Source organism: Elgaria multicarinata, chromosome 4, assembly GCF_023053635.1.
Source record: "Elgaria multicarinata webbii isolate HBS135686 ecotype San Diego chromosome 4, rElgMul1.1.pri, whole genome shotgun sequence".
NCBI classification, from domain to species: Eukaryota; Metazoa; Chordata; class Lepidosauria; order Squamata; family Anguidae; genus Elgaria; species Elgaria multicarinata.
This window is the reverse complement of record NC_086174.1, coordinates 112,218,872-112,234,301: the sequence shown is the minus strand read 5'-3', so window position 1 is coordinate 112,234,301 and position 15,430 is coordinate 112,218,872. Positions and strand designations below refer to the sequence as shown.

At 41.1% G+C, this 15,430-nt stretch overlaps 1 protein-coding gene across 7 annotated transcripts in view; it reads left to right on the top strand.

Moving 5' to 3' along the window:
• ADGRB3 (adhesion G protein-coupled receptor B3) overlaps window positions 1-15,430 on the top strand; it is a 545,908-nt gene that overhangs the window by 255,782 nt on the left and 274,696 nt on the right. For all 7 annotated transcript variants that reach the window (XM_063125010.1, XM_063125008.1, XM_063125009.1 and 4 more), the window contains 2 exons: window positions 2,772-2,840; window positions 5,790-5,898. In XM_063125010.1, the coding sequence (XP_062981080.1) occupies window positions 2,772-2,840; window positions 5,790-5,898 (178 nt within the window). The remainder of the gene's footprint in view (window positions 1-2,771; window positions 2,841-5,789; window positions 5,899-15,430) is intronic.

Genomic DNA, 15,430 nt, shown 5'->3' with positions numbered 1-15,430 from the left:
TTCCATACTTACTTGACCTGTAAATACAAACTGTAAGTACAGTTAGGCCTACTTACTTCCTGGAACTGGATGCATTTTAAAACCTTTTAAAGACATATATATTCCAGCATGCATAATATAGACAATAACTTTACAAATATCCCATATAGAATTCAGTATAAGCTTCTTTTGCTGACATTCAAAGCGTGTCATGGTCTTGCACCTTCTTATCTTTCTTCTCTCATTTCACTTTACCATCCCCCTCGTACCCTCCGTTCTTCAAATGTTATGTTGCTCTCCCGCCCAAGAGTTTTTATCTCTTGCCTGGCTTTGCCCATTCTCTCTGGCTGCCCCATTTGTTTGGAATGCTCTTCTAGAGCAACTACATACCATGAGTTCTATTGTAGATTTTAAAACGCATTTGAAAACTCATTTGTTTTCAATAGCTTTTGGTATTTTAGCTTGATTTACTGTTCTTATTACCATGATTTTTCTCTTATTTCTGCTTTGTGAACACCTCCCCCCACCCTTCGTATGTTTTAATGTGATTTTAGATTGTAAGCCTCTAGGCAGGATATCACTGTTTATTTGTATATTTTGTACAGCACCAAGTACATTGTTGGTGCTATATAAATAAAATAATAATAATAATAATAATAATAATAATAATAATAATAATAATAATAAATATTTACATTTAAGGCATCTGAACATCACACCCACTAAGAAACAATATTTGGACTTTTCTTCTGGGAATGTGCCAGAGATCCAAAGAACTACTTAGGGGTACTCAAAGGCTTTGACATTCCTAGTAGATTTTTGTCATTTCCCCCATTACAGGAGACCTTCATGCCCCATAACATAGAACATTTATATGTGGTGTTCAGGGGAGGGGCTGTTGTTCAAAACTTTAATGTCCAGATATCCCTTTGAGGGCATGGATTTGATTTTTGGACATGATTTCTTCCACATTAAAAAATGGTTGTATGGTATTTTGACTAAAATAAAATAAAATAGAATCATAGAATCATAGAATCATAGAATAGCAGAGTTGGAAGGGGCCTACAAGGCCATCGAGTCCAACCCCCTGCTCAATGCAGGAATCCACCCTAAAGCATCCCTGACAGATGGTTGTCCAGCTGCCTCTTGAATGCCTCTAGTGTGGGAGAGCCCACAACCTCCCTAGGTAGCTGATTCCACTGTCGCACTGCTCTAACAGTCAGGAAGTTTTTCCTGATGTCCAGCCGGAATCTGGCTTCCTTTAACTTGAGCCCGTTATTCCGTGTCCTGCACTCTGGGAGAATCGAGAAGAGATCCTGGCCCTCCTCTGTGTGACAACCTTTTAAGTATTTGAAGAGTGCTATCATGTCTCCCCTCAATCTTCTCTTCTCCAGGCTAAACATGCCCAGTTCTTTCAGTCTCTCTTCATAGGGCTTTGTTTCTAGACCTCTGATCATCCTCGTTGCCCTCTTCTGAACATGCTCCAGCTTGTCTGCGTCCTTCTTGAATTGTGGAGCCCAGAACTGGACGCAATACTCTAGATGAGGCCTAACCAGGGCCGAATAGAGAGGAACCAGTACCTCACGTGATTTGGAAGCTATACTTCTATTAATGCAGCCCAAAATAGCATTTGCCTTTCTTGCAGCCATATCGCACTGTTGGCTCATATTCAGCTTGTGATCTACAACAATTCCAAGATCTTTCTCATTTGTAGTATTGCTGAGCCAAGTGTCCCCCATCTTGTAACTGTGCATTTGGTTTCTATTCCCTAAATGTAGAACTTGGCATTTATCCCTATTAAATTTCATTCTGTTGTTTTCAGCCCAGCACTCCAGCCTATCAAGATCACTTTGAAGTTTGTTTCTGTCTTCCAGGGTATTAGCTATCCCACCCAATTTGGTGTCATCTGCAAATTTGATCAGCGTTCCCTGCACCTCCTCGTCCAAATCATTAATAAAAATGTTGAAGAGCACTGGGCCCAGGACTGAGCCCTGCGGCACCCGTTATAAAAAATACCTGTTATAAAAAATAACAGTTGAATATGCATCATGTGGTCTATAGAACATGACAATTTTGCAAATGCAAAAAGTACAGAAAAGTGAGTCCCAGTAGGGGGATGCCTTAGATTAGAAACAAGTACTGGGAGCTTGCAAACCGCAGAAGCCACACGTTTTATATTGTCAACTATGAAAGAGCTGAGATCTGTGCTTGTATAGGGCATGCTGATTTTTAGCTATTTTACAATCACAACACTGCAACTATATTCTGAAAGCCACCAAATCAGAGTGGGCAGGAAATGATGTAGGATTTCCTGATAAAGACTCTAATAACTCTACAAGTGGCGTCATATTCTTTCGGAATATACACATTTTGAAATGTATGTAGTTGAACCCATAAATCTAAAAAAACAAAAACAAACAAACCAGCCACCCATAAATGGCATGCTTCCTAGTAAATCTAGCTCAGCTGAGCATATCTATAACCACAGATGCTCACATACTAACGTTAAGATAATTGCAACAACTAATAGAACGCAAAAGAGCTATTGAATAAAATATCAGCGGCCAGTACATCTGATTATCATCAGGTGTAAACCAGTAGTAGTAACGTTTCTATTATTTATCAGGTGAAAGCTCATAAAAGTAAATACTTTTTCTTGACTAGGGAGACTCCTGACCAGGTTTGGGCTACAAAGTTTACATAAGGCTGCATCATACATACTACTCAACTTTTATTGTGTTGCATGCTATGGAGACTTCTTATAGAAACTGATTGTCTTCTTGAATTTTCAGAACTTCTTTCAAATAGTTAGCAACCTTCTGGATGAAGAGAACAAAGAGAAATGGGAAGACGCACAGCAGGTAAATCTGTGTAGATTCACTGTTGACATTTGCCATCCCTGGCCAATAACATTACTTATTTTTATTGGTTAAGTGAAAATATAAAAGTTACTAGCCCAGTTCACATGCCAGAGGCCTGGGTTACTGTGAATAAGCCATTGTTTGTTCACATGACTCAATTGCTCCTGCTTGGCTTCTCCTGTCAGCAGTAGTGGCTTAATGTGATGTTCAATGTGTTGTTCAAACCTGGAACTCCAGCTTATTGCCTTAGCTAGACCTAAAGTTTATCCCGGGGTCATCCCGGGGTCATCCCTGCCTGCTCCCGGGATATCCTGTGTGTCATTTACATGAATAGGGATGACCCTGGGACAATCCTGGGATAAACCTTAGGTCTAGCTAAAGCCCGTATCTTCCCTGACAAGCCAGACTTGGAAGGTTCTTGACTTCTCAAGCCAGAATTGGAATCAGGAGAGAAAAGCCAGAGTTCCAGGTTCATATGTCACTCTAAACAACCCAGGAACACAGTGTCCCTGGATTCTTTATTCACTCTTGCTGGCAAGATGAGTTAAACACCAGTGATTGAGCTGTGTCAGACTCCTTTTTTAAAAGTGGGGCTTTTGTGACATGCAAACTGGGCCAGTGCTTCAGGTTATATGGGGGATCCTTTGGAGGAGTTCTGGAGGGCGCGTGTGTGTGGGGGTGTACAGGGAGGATGAAAAAATTCTGTTCCGCCAGTGTTATCTGTTCTGCAGGCGCAATGAGTTGGCTGGATCCAACCTCTCGTCCATGAAATTACATTTGCCAGGTGTACCTCTGTTTTCTTCAGTTTTAGTAGAAATATATTCATATACAATACCAAGTATCAACAAAAGATCAGGTTGCAATCAATTATGCACATGTTTTGTGTGTGTGTGCGCACGCGCACATTTGTTTGCACTCACACTCTTCACAACTGAGATGATCTGCATTTATATCAGTTTGAAATAATTCAGTCAAGGCGTTGACTCAGTCAAGACTAGGTGCTCTTGAGCATTTTATTCCTGATGCTCTTTCTTAATTTTGTGGTAATGTCTGTATATTTATCTTTTTATTCTTGCTTTGTTGTAAGCTGCCCTGAGAGCTATTACTGGGTATAAGGAAAGACCATGAGCTTCAAAATAAATCAATAAAATTTGTGAGGAAAAGTCAGGGTTTTTCCCCCCAACACAACAGACCATGGAAAACACTCTCTTCCTCAGACTCAAAGCTGCACATAGTCACAATCTGCAGAGCAAAAGGAAATCATGTCACACACTGGAAAGAAAACAGGATCCGACTCTCCTCAGTTTGCACATATTTAATTTAGAGTGCTTGAAAGAAAACAGAATGAAATTGCTTAGCTGGAATCAGCTCACTTTCCACAAGTTGCCATTGTTTAGATTAGGTGAAATATTCATTGTCCGTTATAAACCACACATGCATATTTTATGTCTTCTGAGATGATGAACTTGGCCTAAGGACTTTCACCAAACCCTTCCATTGAATTTAGAATGCCTTGCTGCTCAGTGGGTTGAATCCAGATGAGCGCTTAGTAGAATTCTGAAGGGGATGCTTGAGGTGATCTTCATGATTCCTCCTTAGAACATAACTAAAGCCATGCTGGATCAGACCAAGCCCCTTCTTTATGGCGCTCCCACACTTGTGTTTCTTCCTTGTGTTTCATCTACACAGGAAGGAATGCAAGTGCAAACTTTCCCACTCTGTAAAAGTAAAAAGCAAACAAACCAGGGGGCGGGGTGGAGAGGAACAGGGCCATTCCTCACCCACTTTTTTTTTAAAAAAAATATATTATCTGTATCTTTGCAGCTGAGGAGATACAGATAATTTTTAAAAAATGGGGATGAAGGAATGAGACAGCCAGAGGAGAACACGGGGAGGGCAGGAACTCGGGGTGAATCACCTCTACTCCTTCTGGCTGCCCGTTCCTTCTCATCCATTTCTTTTTATTTTTATTATCTGTATCTGTGCAGATACAGATAATAAAAAAATAAAAAGAGGGGGACAAACGGCCCCATTGTGTGTGTGTTTTAACTTTTACAGGCACAGGGTCGCCCATGGTGACCAATCAGGGGGTGCCATGGGCTCCGCTGTCCAAAAAAAAAGTCAGGATAAGTGCCCAACTTTTTTGGAGTGGCGTTTCCAGGGTTTGCCCCTGTTTGGCTTTACAATGGCGGCTGCCACACCAGCTGTTGATGAGAGATCCTCAAGCAGGACATGAGTGCAATGGTACCCATTGATGCAGGGTGGCATGGAAGTGATCCAAAAATGGAGTGGGAACAATTTGTAACAACTTCAGTCTTCAGATAGGGCAAGACACTGGTTTGAAATCTTTCCCCACCTCCTACTGTCAGCAAAATCTCTGCAGGTTTAAAGTGAATATATGTCAAGGCCAAACTAGACGTGACGCTAAAGGTACTATCTTTGGTTTCATCTTTTTATTTTAACAATGAATAAGATGGGAGAGGGAGGATTTTATGGTTGAGGGAGTGCGGCACATGGAGAGGAGTGGTTAGCCCTTTCTTCCCTTGCCCCAATCTCACAGTAACTAAAATCTATTATTCACAGACCAAAGCAAAGCTGTCTTGCTGCTTGGATTTATATGTTTTATTCTAAAGCAGGGTGGGTGGGTGAGTGGTGGTGCAGAAAGTAGATCTCCAGATGTGTTGGACTTCAACTCTCCTAGTGTTCCTGACCATTAGCCATGCTGGCAGAGGCTTCTGGGAGTTGAAATCTGGCACATCTGGAGATCTACCTTCTGCTCACACCTATTCTAAAGACCAAAAAAGGTGTTTTGTAATCAATTATAATTTAAATACTGACAACAGTTCCAGGTTGTATTAACGTTGTTATGCTGGAAGAGTGTGTTATCGAATTTCCATTGCTTTTTTGAGCTCTTGTGGTTATTGTTTGTCTGACCTTCATTTCTTTTAGATCTATCCAGGCTCAATAGAACTAATGCAGGTGATCGAAGATTTTATACACATTGTTGGAATGGGGATGATGGACTTTCAGAATTCATACTTAATGACTGGAAATGTAGGTAAGAAATAGGAATTTATTTTATCATATATTTGCTATGTTGAAAAATTGCAAGTATGCATTGTATGAACAACATTTGTGTGAGAAGTAAAATTGAGAGCCACCCTCACTTACAAACCTAACTTTTGCTATTAGTATTCTATCTATCTATCTAATATTCCTGATAGATATGTCTGATAAAGGGATTGTGGTTCTTAGGAAGTAAAGTAGTCACTCTAATCTCTAATTTTACCCTATGCTGATTAGAACCCAGGCAAGGAATTATGCAACATAGGCACACCTTTATAAGCAACTGCAACAGAGAATCTTGCCCTGAAGTTACTTTTGCATCATTCCTAATCTGCTTTGGAGGGTTGGGAGATCAACTGGAACAGATTTTTGGGGTGCAGGGGGACAAGGTGAGGGGAAGTCCCATTGCACAAGTAGATGTCTGCTTGCACAACATTGGATATCATCCGTTGGTGCATATCTATTTTGACATCTATGAATAAATCAAATAGACAGCATAAACAGTGTCTACTCTAAGTAGTAGTCAACTGTTACCATTCATTATATGTAGTGATCTCTAAGAAGTAGCCATCTGATTCAATATATGTAGTGGTCTCTAGTTAAGCAGGGCATGCACAATATTAAACAGTAACTATACGGCTACTTTGGTTGGTTTTTAGTTTTATGGTATCATACTTATGCCTTTGCATTCCCATCAATGAATGTAAATGGGTGGTTTCCTGTGCAAGAGCTACATTTGCAGCTTTAGAAACACACATTAGTTTAAAAACATTAACATAAAAGGATCCTTTAATTCAGAGATGTTATGGTTTAAATAAGATCCCTATTTCCACACTAATATCAATCAAAGGTTAATTATCACATCTCAGGTGTGGATGTGGCTGAGTCAAAGCTCCCACTGCTGGACTGGAATAATTTACACATCGTACACCCTTAGTGCTATTCTAAATGTGACTTTAAGGTGCTAAATTATTACATGCAGAGCTCTTCATCCCACCCACCCCACAACCCTCCCCCTCACAAAGTTTATAACAGGACTGCCATTTCAGATTTAACTGTTGCATTTATTCTGTTGTTTAGCCATTGTTGAGTCAATTTCTTTAATATCTATTTAATTTTACTGTTGTTTCTGTCATGATTTCTATAAGTTGCCCTGAAAATGTTTTTACATTGAAGGGCAGGGCATAATTTCATAACATAAAAATACATAAAATAAATAGGTATGATTTATTACAGCCTTCCCCAACCTGGTGCCCTCCAGATGTGTTGGACTGCAACTCCCAGCATTCTCAGCCAGCATGACCACACTGACTTGGAATAATGGGAGTAGCAGTTCAACCCATCTGGAAGGCACCAGGTTGGGGAAGGCTGTAAGAAATACTTCTCTGCTACTGCATGACATAAAAATTAACATATGGACTTTCTTTAAATGGAAAAAGAAACAGAAGGGAAAATCTCTCCTCAGGCTGAAGCATGCTGTTCCTTCTGACTCCAGCAGTCCCCTCCAGGTTACTGAAGTCAACAAAGAAGCTAGTCTATAGCCAGGCAAAAGCTCCTAGCTAGACGTTTGAAATGAATAGTACTCTGTTGCTTTATGGCCCATTGCAAGCAGCATGTGTGTTTTGTACATGGCCACAGAGCTCTCACACCTACACATAGTGTTGCATGTTTTGCCATATATGTGAGAAGCATGGAGTTCACTTACTGGCCTGTTGACATGTATTGAGCAGGGCGTTGGACTCGATGGCCTTGTAGGCCCCTTCCAACTCTGCCATTCTATGATTCTATGATCTATGAGTGGGAACCAAGCATACAGTGTCCCCAGCTGGTGATGATGCAAACTGGACCTATGTACCTGAACATTCAAATCTCCCTCCAGAAGACTTCATGGAAGGGCCATTTGTGGGAACCATTATTTGGGGAGGTGGATATGCAGCCAGCATGCAGGGCTGGCCCAAGATATTTTTCTAACTGAGACAAAGATGATGGTGTCCCCTTCCCATTCCATGGGTAAAAGCTGATTGGGCTGGCAGTTGAATCATAGTTCAGCACTGACAATGGAGCTATGTCTTTCACCACCACACACAGCTAGTTTACAGGGCACAGGGAAGGCTGTGGGACAACTCTCTCCTCTGACACCTAGCTGCTGCCTCCCAACGTGTGTCCCCTGAGGCGATTACCTCATGTGGCCTCAAGGTAGGCTTGGCCCTGCCAGTGTGATTTGCAGCAATAATGATGGCCTTTTTTCATAATCACAGCCTCAAAACTGACACTTGTTTTCACTTTCTTTTGTTGGATATCTGGGTTTATTATTGCTGTTTTCAATTAGGTTACACTGATGCCCTGTTCAGGTATTCTGTACCTAAAGGCCTGCCCCACTTCTTTGGAACATTGAGGGATGACTCTGAAGGACAACCATCTGAACAGGAAAGTTTGCTGTATCCATGGAAGCTCCCAACATAGCCCAGAATGCTGGCTTTCTTAGTGCTCTGGCTCACATGGAGAGCCTCCACAGTTACAGAAGTCACCCTCAATGAGTAGAAGGTGATGGATGTGACCAAGCAGAGGGGCAGGGCTGGAACAGTCCCTCTCATTGCATTTTTACTCTATTCAGGTACAGAATGCCTGAATAGGGCTTTAGTAACCTACCATATTCATTTTAAGATAGAGGAGATCTCCATGCATGCAGTGGGGGTGCCAATGTTAGGGTGACCATATGGAAAGGAGGACAGGACTCCTGTATCTTTAACAGTTGTATAGAAAAGGCAATGTCCCATTTGTGTGCATGCAGCACCAGCTGAAATTCCCTCTTCCTCACAAAAGTTAAAGCTGCAGGAGCCCTGCCCTCTTTTGTATCTGCTCCTGCAGCTTTAACTGTTGTGAGGAAGAGGGAATTTCAGCTGGTGCTGCATGCACACAAATGACACCTGCTGAAGTTCCCTTTTCTATACAACTGTTAAAGATACAGGAGCCCTGTCCTCCTTTCCATATGGTCACCCTAGCCAAGATGAACAGTTTGCAGCAGTGAAGTGAATGAAGAAGGTGTTGGTGACACAGCCTCTCCATCTGTGTTTTGGCAATCCTACACACAGAAGGAGCTGCTGGATTGGGACTTGAACGTCCTTGAATGGATGTTTGAGGTTAACAGAATCAATAAGTATTGCCAGAGAATTGGAGAGGTTAAACAAAAGGAGAGGAAACATCTGTTAAAGATACCGCACACAGCAACAAGTCCAATCATATAAAATGCTTCATTGGTGCTGAAAGAGCTGGAGGCTGCTGCTCTTATACCTACCAATCAGAGGTCATTCAGCAAGAGCAGAATTGGCACTGAAAAACACTTTTCATAATTTTCAGAAGGTCGGCAAAATCAATTCTGAGGCAAAGAGAGTTGTGAAAGTACTGATTAAGACAGAATAACAAGAGGTGAGAAGCTGCTTCTCTGGACAGAAAAAAAATAAAAGCTTGGGGTGGGGCGGGAGAAAGAGAGTTGAGAAGATGCTTGTTTATACAGCTGTAGCCAAAGTGCTGATACATTTAATGTGCATATTCACAACATCTGCTGGTAGGAAAAGAGTGTGAATTCACAGAATATCTGAAAACGTAGCAGCGACGTTATTGCTATGTCAGTTACTTACACTTATGCTTAAAAACAAACAAACCTGGAGGCATACACGGTGAGGTTTAAAACTGGTTTTAGGAGCCTTGCAGCCCAATTGTTGCTACTCTGGGTAATTTCGGTAAAGTTGGATCGAAGAAGCAGAAGTAGATAATGATGCTCATTCAGAAGTACATCTGCCTAGGATCCCAGCCCAAAATATCATACGCTCCACCATTTCACAGATGAAAAAGAGGAGAATGGTCTGTAAATAAATGAGTGAGGCGCTAGGGTGACCATATGAAAAGGAGGACAAGGCTCCTGTATCTTTAACAGGACTGTAGAAAAGGGAATTGCAAGCAGGTGTCAATTGAAGAGAGTGAACTTCCTTCTTCATCACAACAGTTAAAGCTACACTAGCTATAGTAGAGTGGCCAGATGCAAAAGAGGGCAGGGCTCCTGCAGCTTTAACTGTTGTGATGAAGAGGGAATTTCACCCTCTTCAATTGACACCTGCTGAAATTCCCTTTTCTACATTCCTGTTAAAGATACAGGAGCCCTGTCCTCCTTTTCATATGGTCACCTTAGGCTGTACATGGAAGCTGGATCAAGAATGCTGTGGCTTGCTGGACAATTTTGGGGCCAGCACAATCTGTTGTTTTTATGTTTTTGATGGTTTTAAATTTTGTATACTTTTAGTGTTTACTGTTTTAAACTTTTGTAAACCGCCCAGAGAGCTTCGGCTATGGGGCAGTATATAAATGTAATTAATTAATAAATAAATCTAGAATCAAGTAGAGAGCAGGTACTAAAAGTGCATGTCAACAGATGGCTCTAGAGGATAAAAGGAGTGGGGCAAGCCACATGCAACATGGCAAGACGTACACATAAAATACACATCTAGGCAGTAGATTGCAAGCATCTCATTTAAAGGGCATTGGTCCCATTTTATAGCTGAAAAACAATGAGGCACAGCAGTAAGTGAACTGTCACGGAATTTGTGGCTAGAATTCCTAAGCAAAAACAATGGGTAATTAACAATGAAGTGTCTCTGAACATATATTCAGAATGCTTTGCTTTCAAAACTGAACATTTGCACTTTCCCCACACACTTAAAAAATGTAGCATTATGGCATACTTCTCATACATGTTAAAGCTAGGGTGACCATGGGGGGATCTGCACGTCACACCCAGAGCGCTTCTATGCGACTCCAGTGCACCCCGAAAACGATAGTCTGACTTCCCTGTAAAAGAAACGACGAAGAGCTGTCCATGCCGCCGATGACGACAAGGAGAGCTCTCCGCCGGTGAGGAGAGCTCGGCAAAAGAAGGCGTGGTGAAGAGCGGAAGAAGCTCTCTACCCCGCCTTCTTTTGCCGAGCTCTCCTCGCCGGCGGAGAGCTCTCCTCGGCGGCGGCAGCAGCATGGATGGCTCTTCATCGTTTCTTTTACAGGGAAGTCAGACTATCGTTTTTGGGGTGCACTGGAGTCGCATAGAAGCGCTCTGGGAGCGATGTGCAGATCCCCTCCATATGAAAAGGAGGACAGAGCTCCTGTATCTTTTACAGTTGTATTGAAAAGGGAATTTCAGCAGGTGTCATTTGTGTATATGGAGAACCTGGTGAAATTCCCTCTTCATCACAACAGTTAAAGCTGCCCTGCCCTCTTTTAAATCTGGTCACAGTATAGCTGCAGTATAGCTTCTGCAGCTTTAACTGTTGTGATGAAGAGGAAATTTCACCAGGTTCTCCATATATACAAATGACACCTGCTGAAATTCCCTTTTCTATGCAATTGTTAAAGATACAGGAGCCCTGTGCTCCTTTTCATATGGTCACCCTAATTAAAGCCCCAATATTTCTCTATTTAGAGACTCCAGTGCCATTACCAGTAAACTACAACCATAGAATACATAGAAAACAACCATACAACCATAGAATACATAATTCAGTTCCCCTCCACAGAATAACAGAAATGCTATTTCTCCATAGCAGAAATGCCTGACAGAGTTCAATGGGATATTCTCCCAAATAAGTGTGCATAGGTTTACAACCTTAACTTCTGAAGGCCAAATATCTTCCCCAAAACAAAACAGGTAGTAATTTATCAGGAATAAGGACCCAGAATATACATACAGGCACTGATAAATAAGGGCAGGGGAGCATATTTGGTTTCGATATGACTTGCTTAACAAGAAGGCTACAGCCCTTATTCACATACTGTAAGATGTTTGCAAGTGCATAAATCACAGCACTTGCAAAGTTTGCATACAGCTGTAGCATGTAGGGGGAGGTGGAAAAGAAGTAGATAGCTGGAATGAGCTACTGGAAGACGGAACCCTGATCCCTCACCCCTTTTCAAATGATTGTTTTCTGAATACAGTGTTGAAAATAGTTCTACATTAGTTACTTTTCTTTTGGTACAAGGAGATGATCACAAGGGCATTCAATAATTAGCTTTCCTATCTTCAAAAAGGACAAAAAGGAGGAACCTGGGAACTTTAGACCAGTTAATCTGACATCAATCCCTGGGAATTTTTTTTTGAGCAGATTATAAAGAAGTCAATCTGTAAGCATCTTGAAAACAATGCAGTGATTACTAGAAGCCAGCATGGATTTGTCAAGAACAAATCCTGCCAGACTAATTTGATCTTAGTTTTTGATCAGGTAACCACCCTTGTGGACTGTGAGAATGCTGTGGACATAATATGTCTTGTCTTCAGCAAAGCTTTTGATAAAATACCCCATGATATTCTGATTAACAAACTAGCTAAAAGTGGGCTAGATAGAACAGCTATTAGGTGGATCCAAAGTTGGCTATGGAATCGTGCTTATCAGTGGTACCTTCTCAAACTGGGGGGAAGTAATGAATGGGGTGCTGCAGGGCTCAGTCCTGGGCCCAGTGCTCTTCAACATTTTTATTAATGATTTGGACAAGGAGGTGCAGGGAATCCTTATCAGATTTGCAGATGACACAAAATTGGGTGGGATAGCTGGAAGACAGAAGAAAACTTCAAAGTGATTTTGATAGGCTGGAGTGCTGGGCTGAAAACAACATAATGAAAGTTAATAGGGATAAATGCCAAGTCCTACACCTAGGAAAAAGAAACTAAATGCAGAGTTACAAGATGGGGGATACGTGGCTCAGCAATACTACAAGTGAGAAGGATATTAGAATTGATGTAGATCACAAGCTGAATATGAGCCAACAGTGCAAGCAAATGCAATTCGGGCTGCATTAATAGAAGTATAGCTTCTGAATCGCACGAGGTACTGGTTCCCCTCTATTCGGCACTGGTTAGGCCTCATCTTGAGTATTGTGTCCAGTTCTGGGCACCACACTTCAAGAAGGATGCAGACAAGCTGGAGGGGTTCAGAGGAAGGCAACAAGGATGATTAGGGGTCTGAAAACAAAGCCCTATGAGGAGAGACTGAGAGAATTGGGCCTGTTTAGCCTTGAGAAGAGAAGACTCAGGGGAGACATGATAACACTCTTCTAATACTTGAAGGTTTGTCACACAGAGGAGAGCCAGGATTTCTACTCAATCTTGCTAGAGCACAGGACACGGAATAATGGGCTCAAGTTACAGGAAGCCAGATTCTGGCTGGACATCAGGAAAAACTTCCTGACTGTTAGAGCAGTACGACAGTGGAATCAGTTACCTAGGGAGTTTGTGGGCTCTCCCACACTAGAGGCCTTCAAGAGGCAGCTGGACAACCATCTGTCAGGGATGCTTTAAGGTAGGGTGACCATATGAAAAGGAGGACAGGGCTCCTGCAGTTGCATAGGAAAGGGAATGTCAGCAGGTGTCATTTGAACCTGGTGAAATTCCCTCTTCATCACAACAGTTAAAGCTGCAGGAGCTATACTAGAGTGACCAGATTTAAAAGACGGCAGGGCACCTGCAGCTTTAACTGTCGTGATGAAGAGGAAATTTCACCAGGTTCTCCATATATACAAATGATAGCTGCAGAAATTCCCTTTTCAATACAACTGTTCAAGATACAGCAGCCCTGTTCTCCTTTTCATATTGAAACCTATGGTCACCCTATTTCATATGGTCATCCTGTTTAAGGTGGATTCCTGCATTGAGCAGGGGGTTGGAATCAACGGCCTTATAGGCCCCTTCCAACTCTACTATTCTATGATTCTCCTTTTGTCGAGCAAACAATCATATGCTTAAGTATTATTTTATGTCGCTAGCTGCATCAATGTTTGATGCTTGTACAAAATTTCTACCCTGATTCGCTTATGGTTAGCTCCTATTTCTTTTCTGTGTCTTAATGTTTTATGTGGCTGCTGGTATGTATTATTTTTTATTTTTATTTTGCTAAGCTGCACAAACAGTTTGTTGTCATAGCCCATGTACAAAAAGATCCCCTTCTCCCTTGATGATCGTCATCATCTTTTGAGGATGTTTCCATTATCATGGAAGTGGAATCTTCCTCTTTTCCATTTATGTTCCATAATAACACAACGATTGAAATAACTTAGAAATATATTGCAGGTGGAGTTTAGATAAGGATAGGGCCTGACTGCATGCCATTACATAACAACAATCTGATATTGCTCTCATTTCATTGCTTTGGAGTTAGATCAAATAGAGAGATATCTTTATACTAGCCCTTATTGTTGGGTTTGGAAATATTTTTGAACTATTGCTGCTAGAGTGCAGTTATTCATTATTTATTTTTGTTTCTAATCAAGTGCCACATAAATGTTTGGGGATTTGGGGATGAAAAGCCTATTTAGAACTCTAAAAATATTATTTACAAATTCCTCATATTGCTAACCCTTATACAACATGAAAGGGAGGAGCAGAACAATATAAGGCTCAAAATTTCTCCTTTACCTTGTAACACCTTATTCATTAAGAAGCATTACTTTAATCAAGCTGTGCTGGATAAAGGTGACAAAATGCAATTTTGCTTTTTGATTGTCTTGCTGCAGTGGGAATGTTTTATTCTTGGAAAGCTGGCTGAATCACGACTCGTAACTGACTCAAAAATTCTAGAATGACCTTTCCATATTTGTATTCTGCCTACATAATGATGCAAGATGGCCCCCAAAATGGCATGAGAATACAGCAGACATGCAAAATGGAGTGGGGGTGGCAGAGCTATTTCACGGAAGTATTTCTGAACCAAAACAACAACAACACACAAATCAATTGTACACAAAGCATAACTATTAAATATTATTAATACTGTTTGTGACTCAAAGAAAATCATAATCCTGTCTAAAATAGTCTGCCCCAACTTATAATTTAATACCCAGTTCAAAACCTATAATTTATTACTCAGCCATAATTTTGAGTGTTGCATTGGCCATTCTTTAGCCAAAGTTGTCAGAGTGACTCACAAATAATATAAACACAAATATAAAAATATATAAAGCTGCAATCCTATGAGACATGAAATGCATGTCTATTCAGAAGTAATTCCCACTGAGTTCAATGAAATTTGCTCCCATGTAAGTGTGTAGAGGATATCATAGTAAGGCTGCAATCCTACACCGAATTTGCTGGGAGTAAGCCTCATTGAATGCAATGGGACTAGCTTCTGAGTAGTCATGTGCAGAATTGCACGGTCAGACAGTAACATAATAAAATGGAGAAGCTATAAAATTTCAGCATAAGAATGTAAAATGAGCAGATATAAAATGTCTGTCCAAATTAAAAGATTTTCAGCTGGCACCAAAAAGAGAGCACCAAAAAGAGAATACCTGGCAAACCCACCTGGAAGAAAATTCCAAACATGCAGCACCACAGAAGGCCATTACTTTACCGCTGATGGTTTGGCAACTCAGAAAAGGGCAGCAATGAGCTCAAACCATGTAATTCAACTGCAGCCAATGGAACTATATTCTGAGTTGGGCTGTAAGCTTTGCTTTTCCCAACACCTAAATTTTAAAAACAATTCTGCATC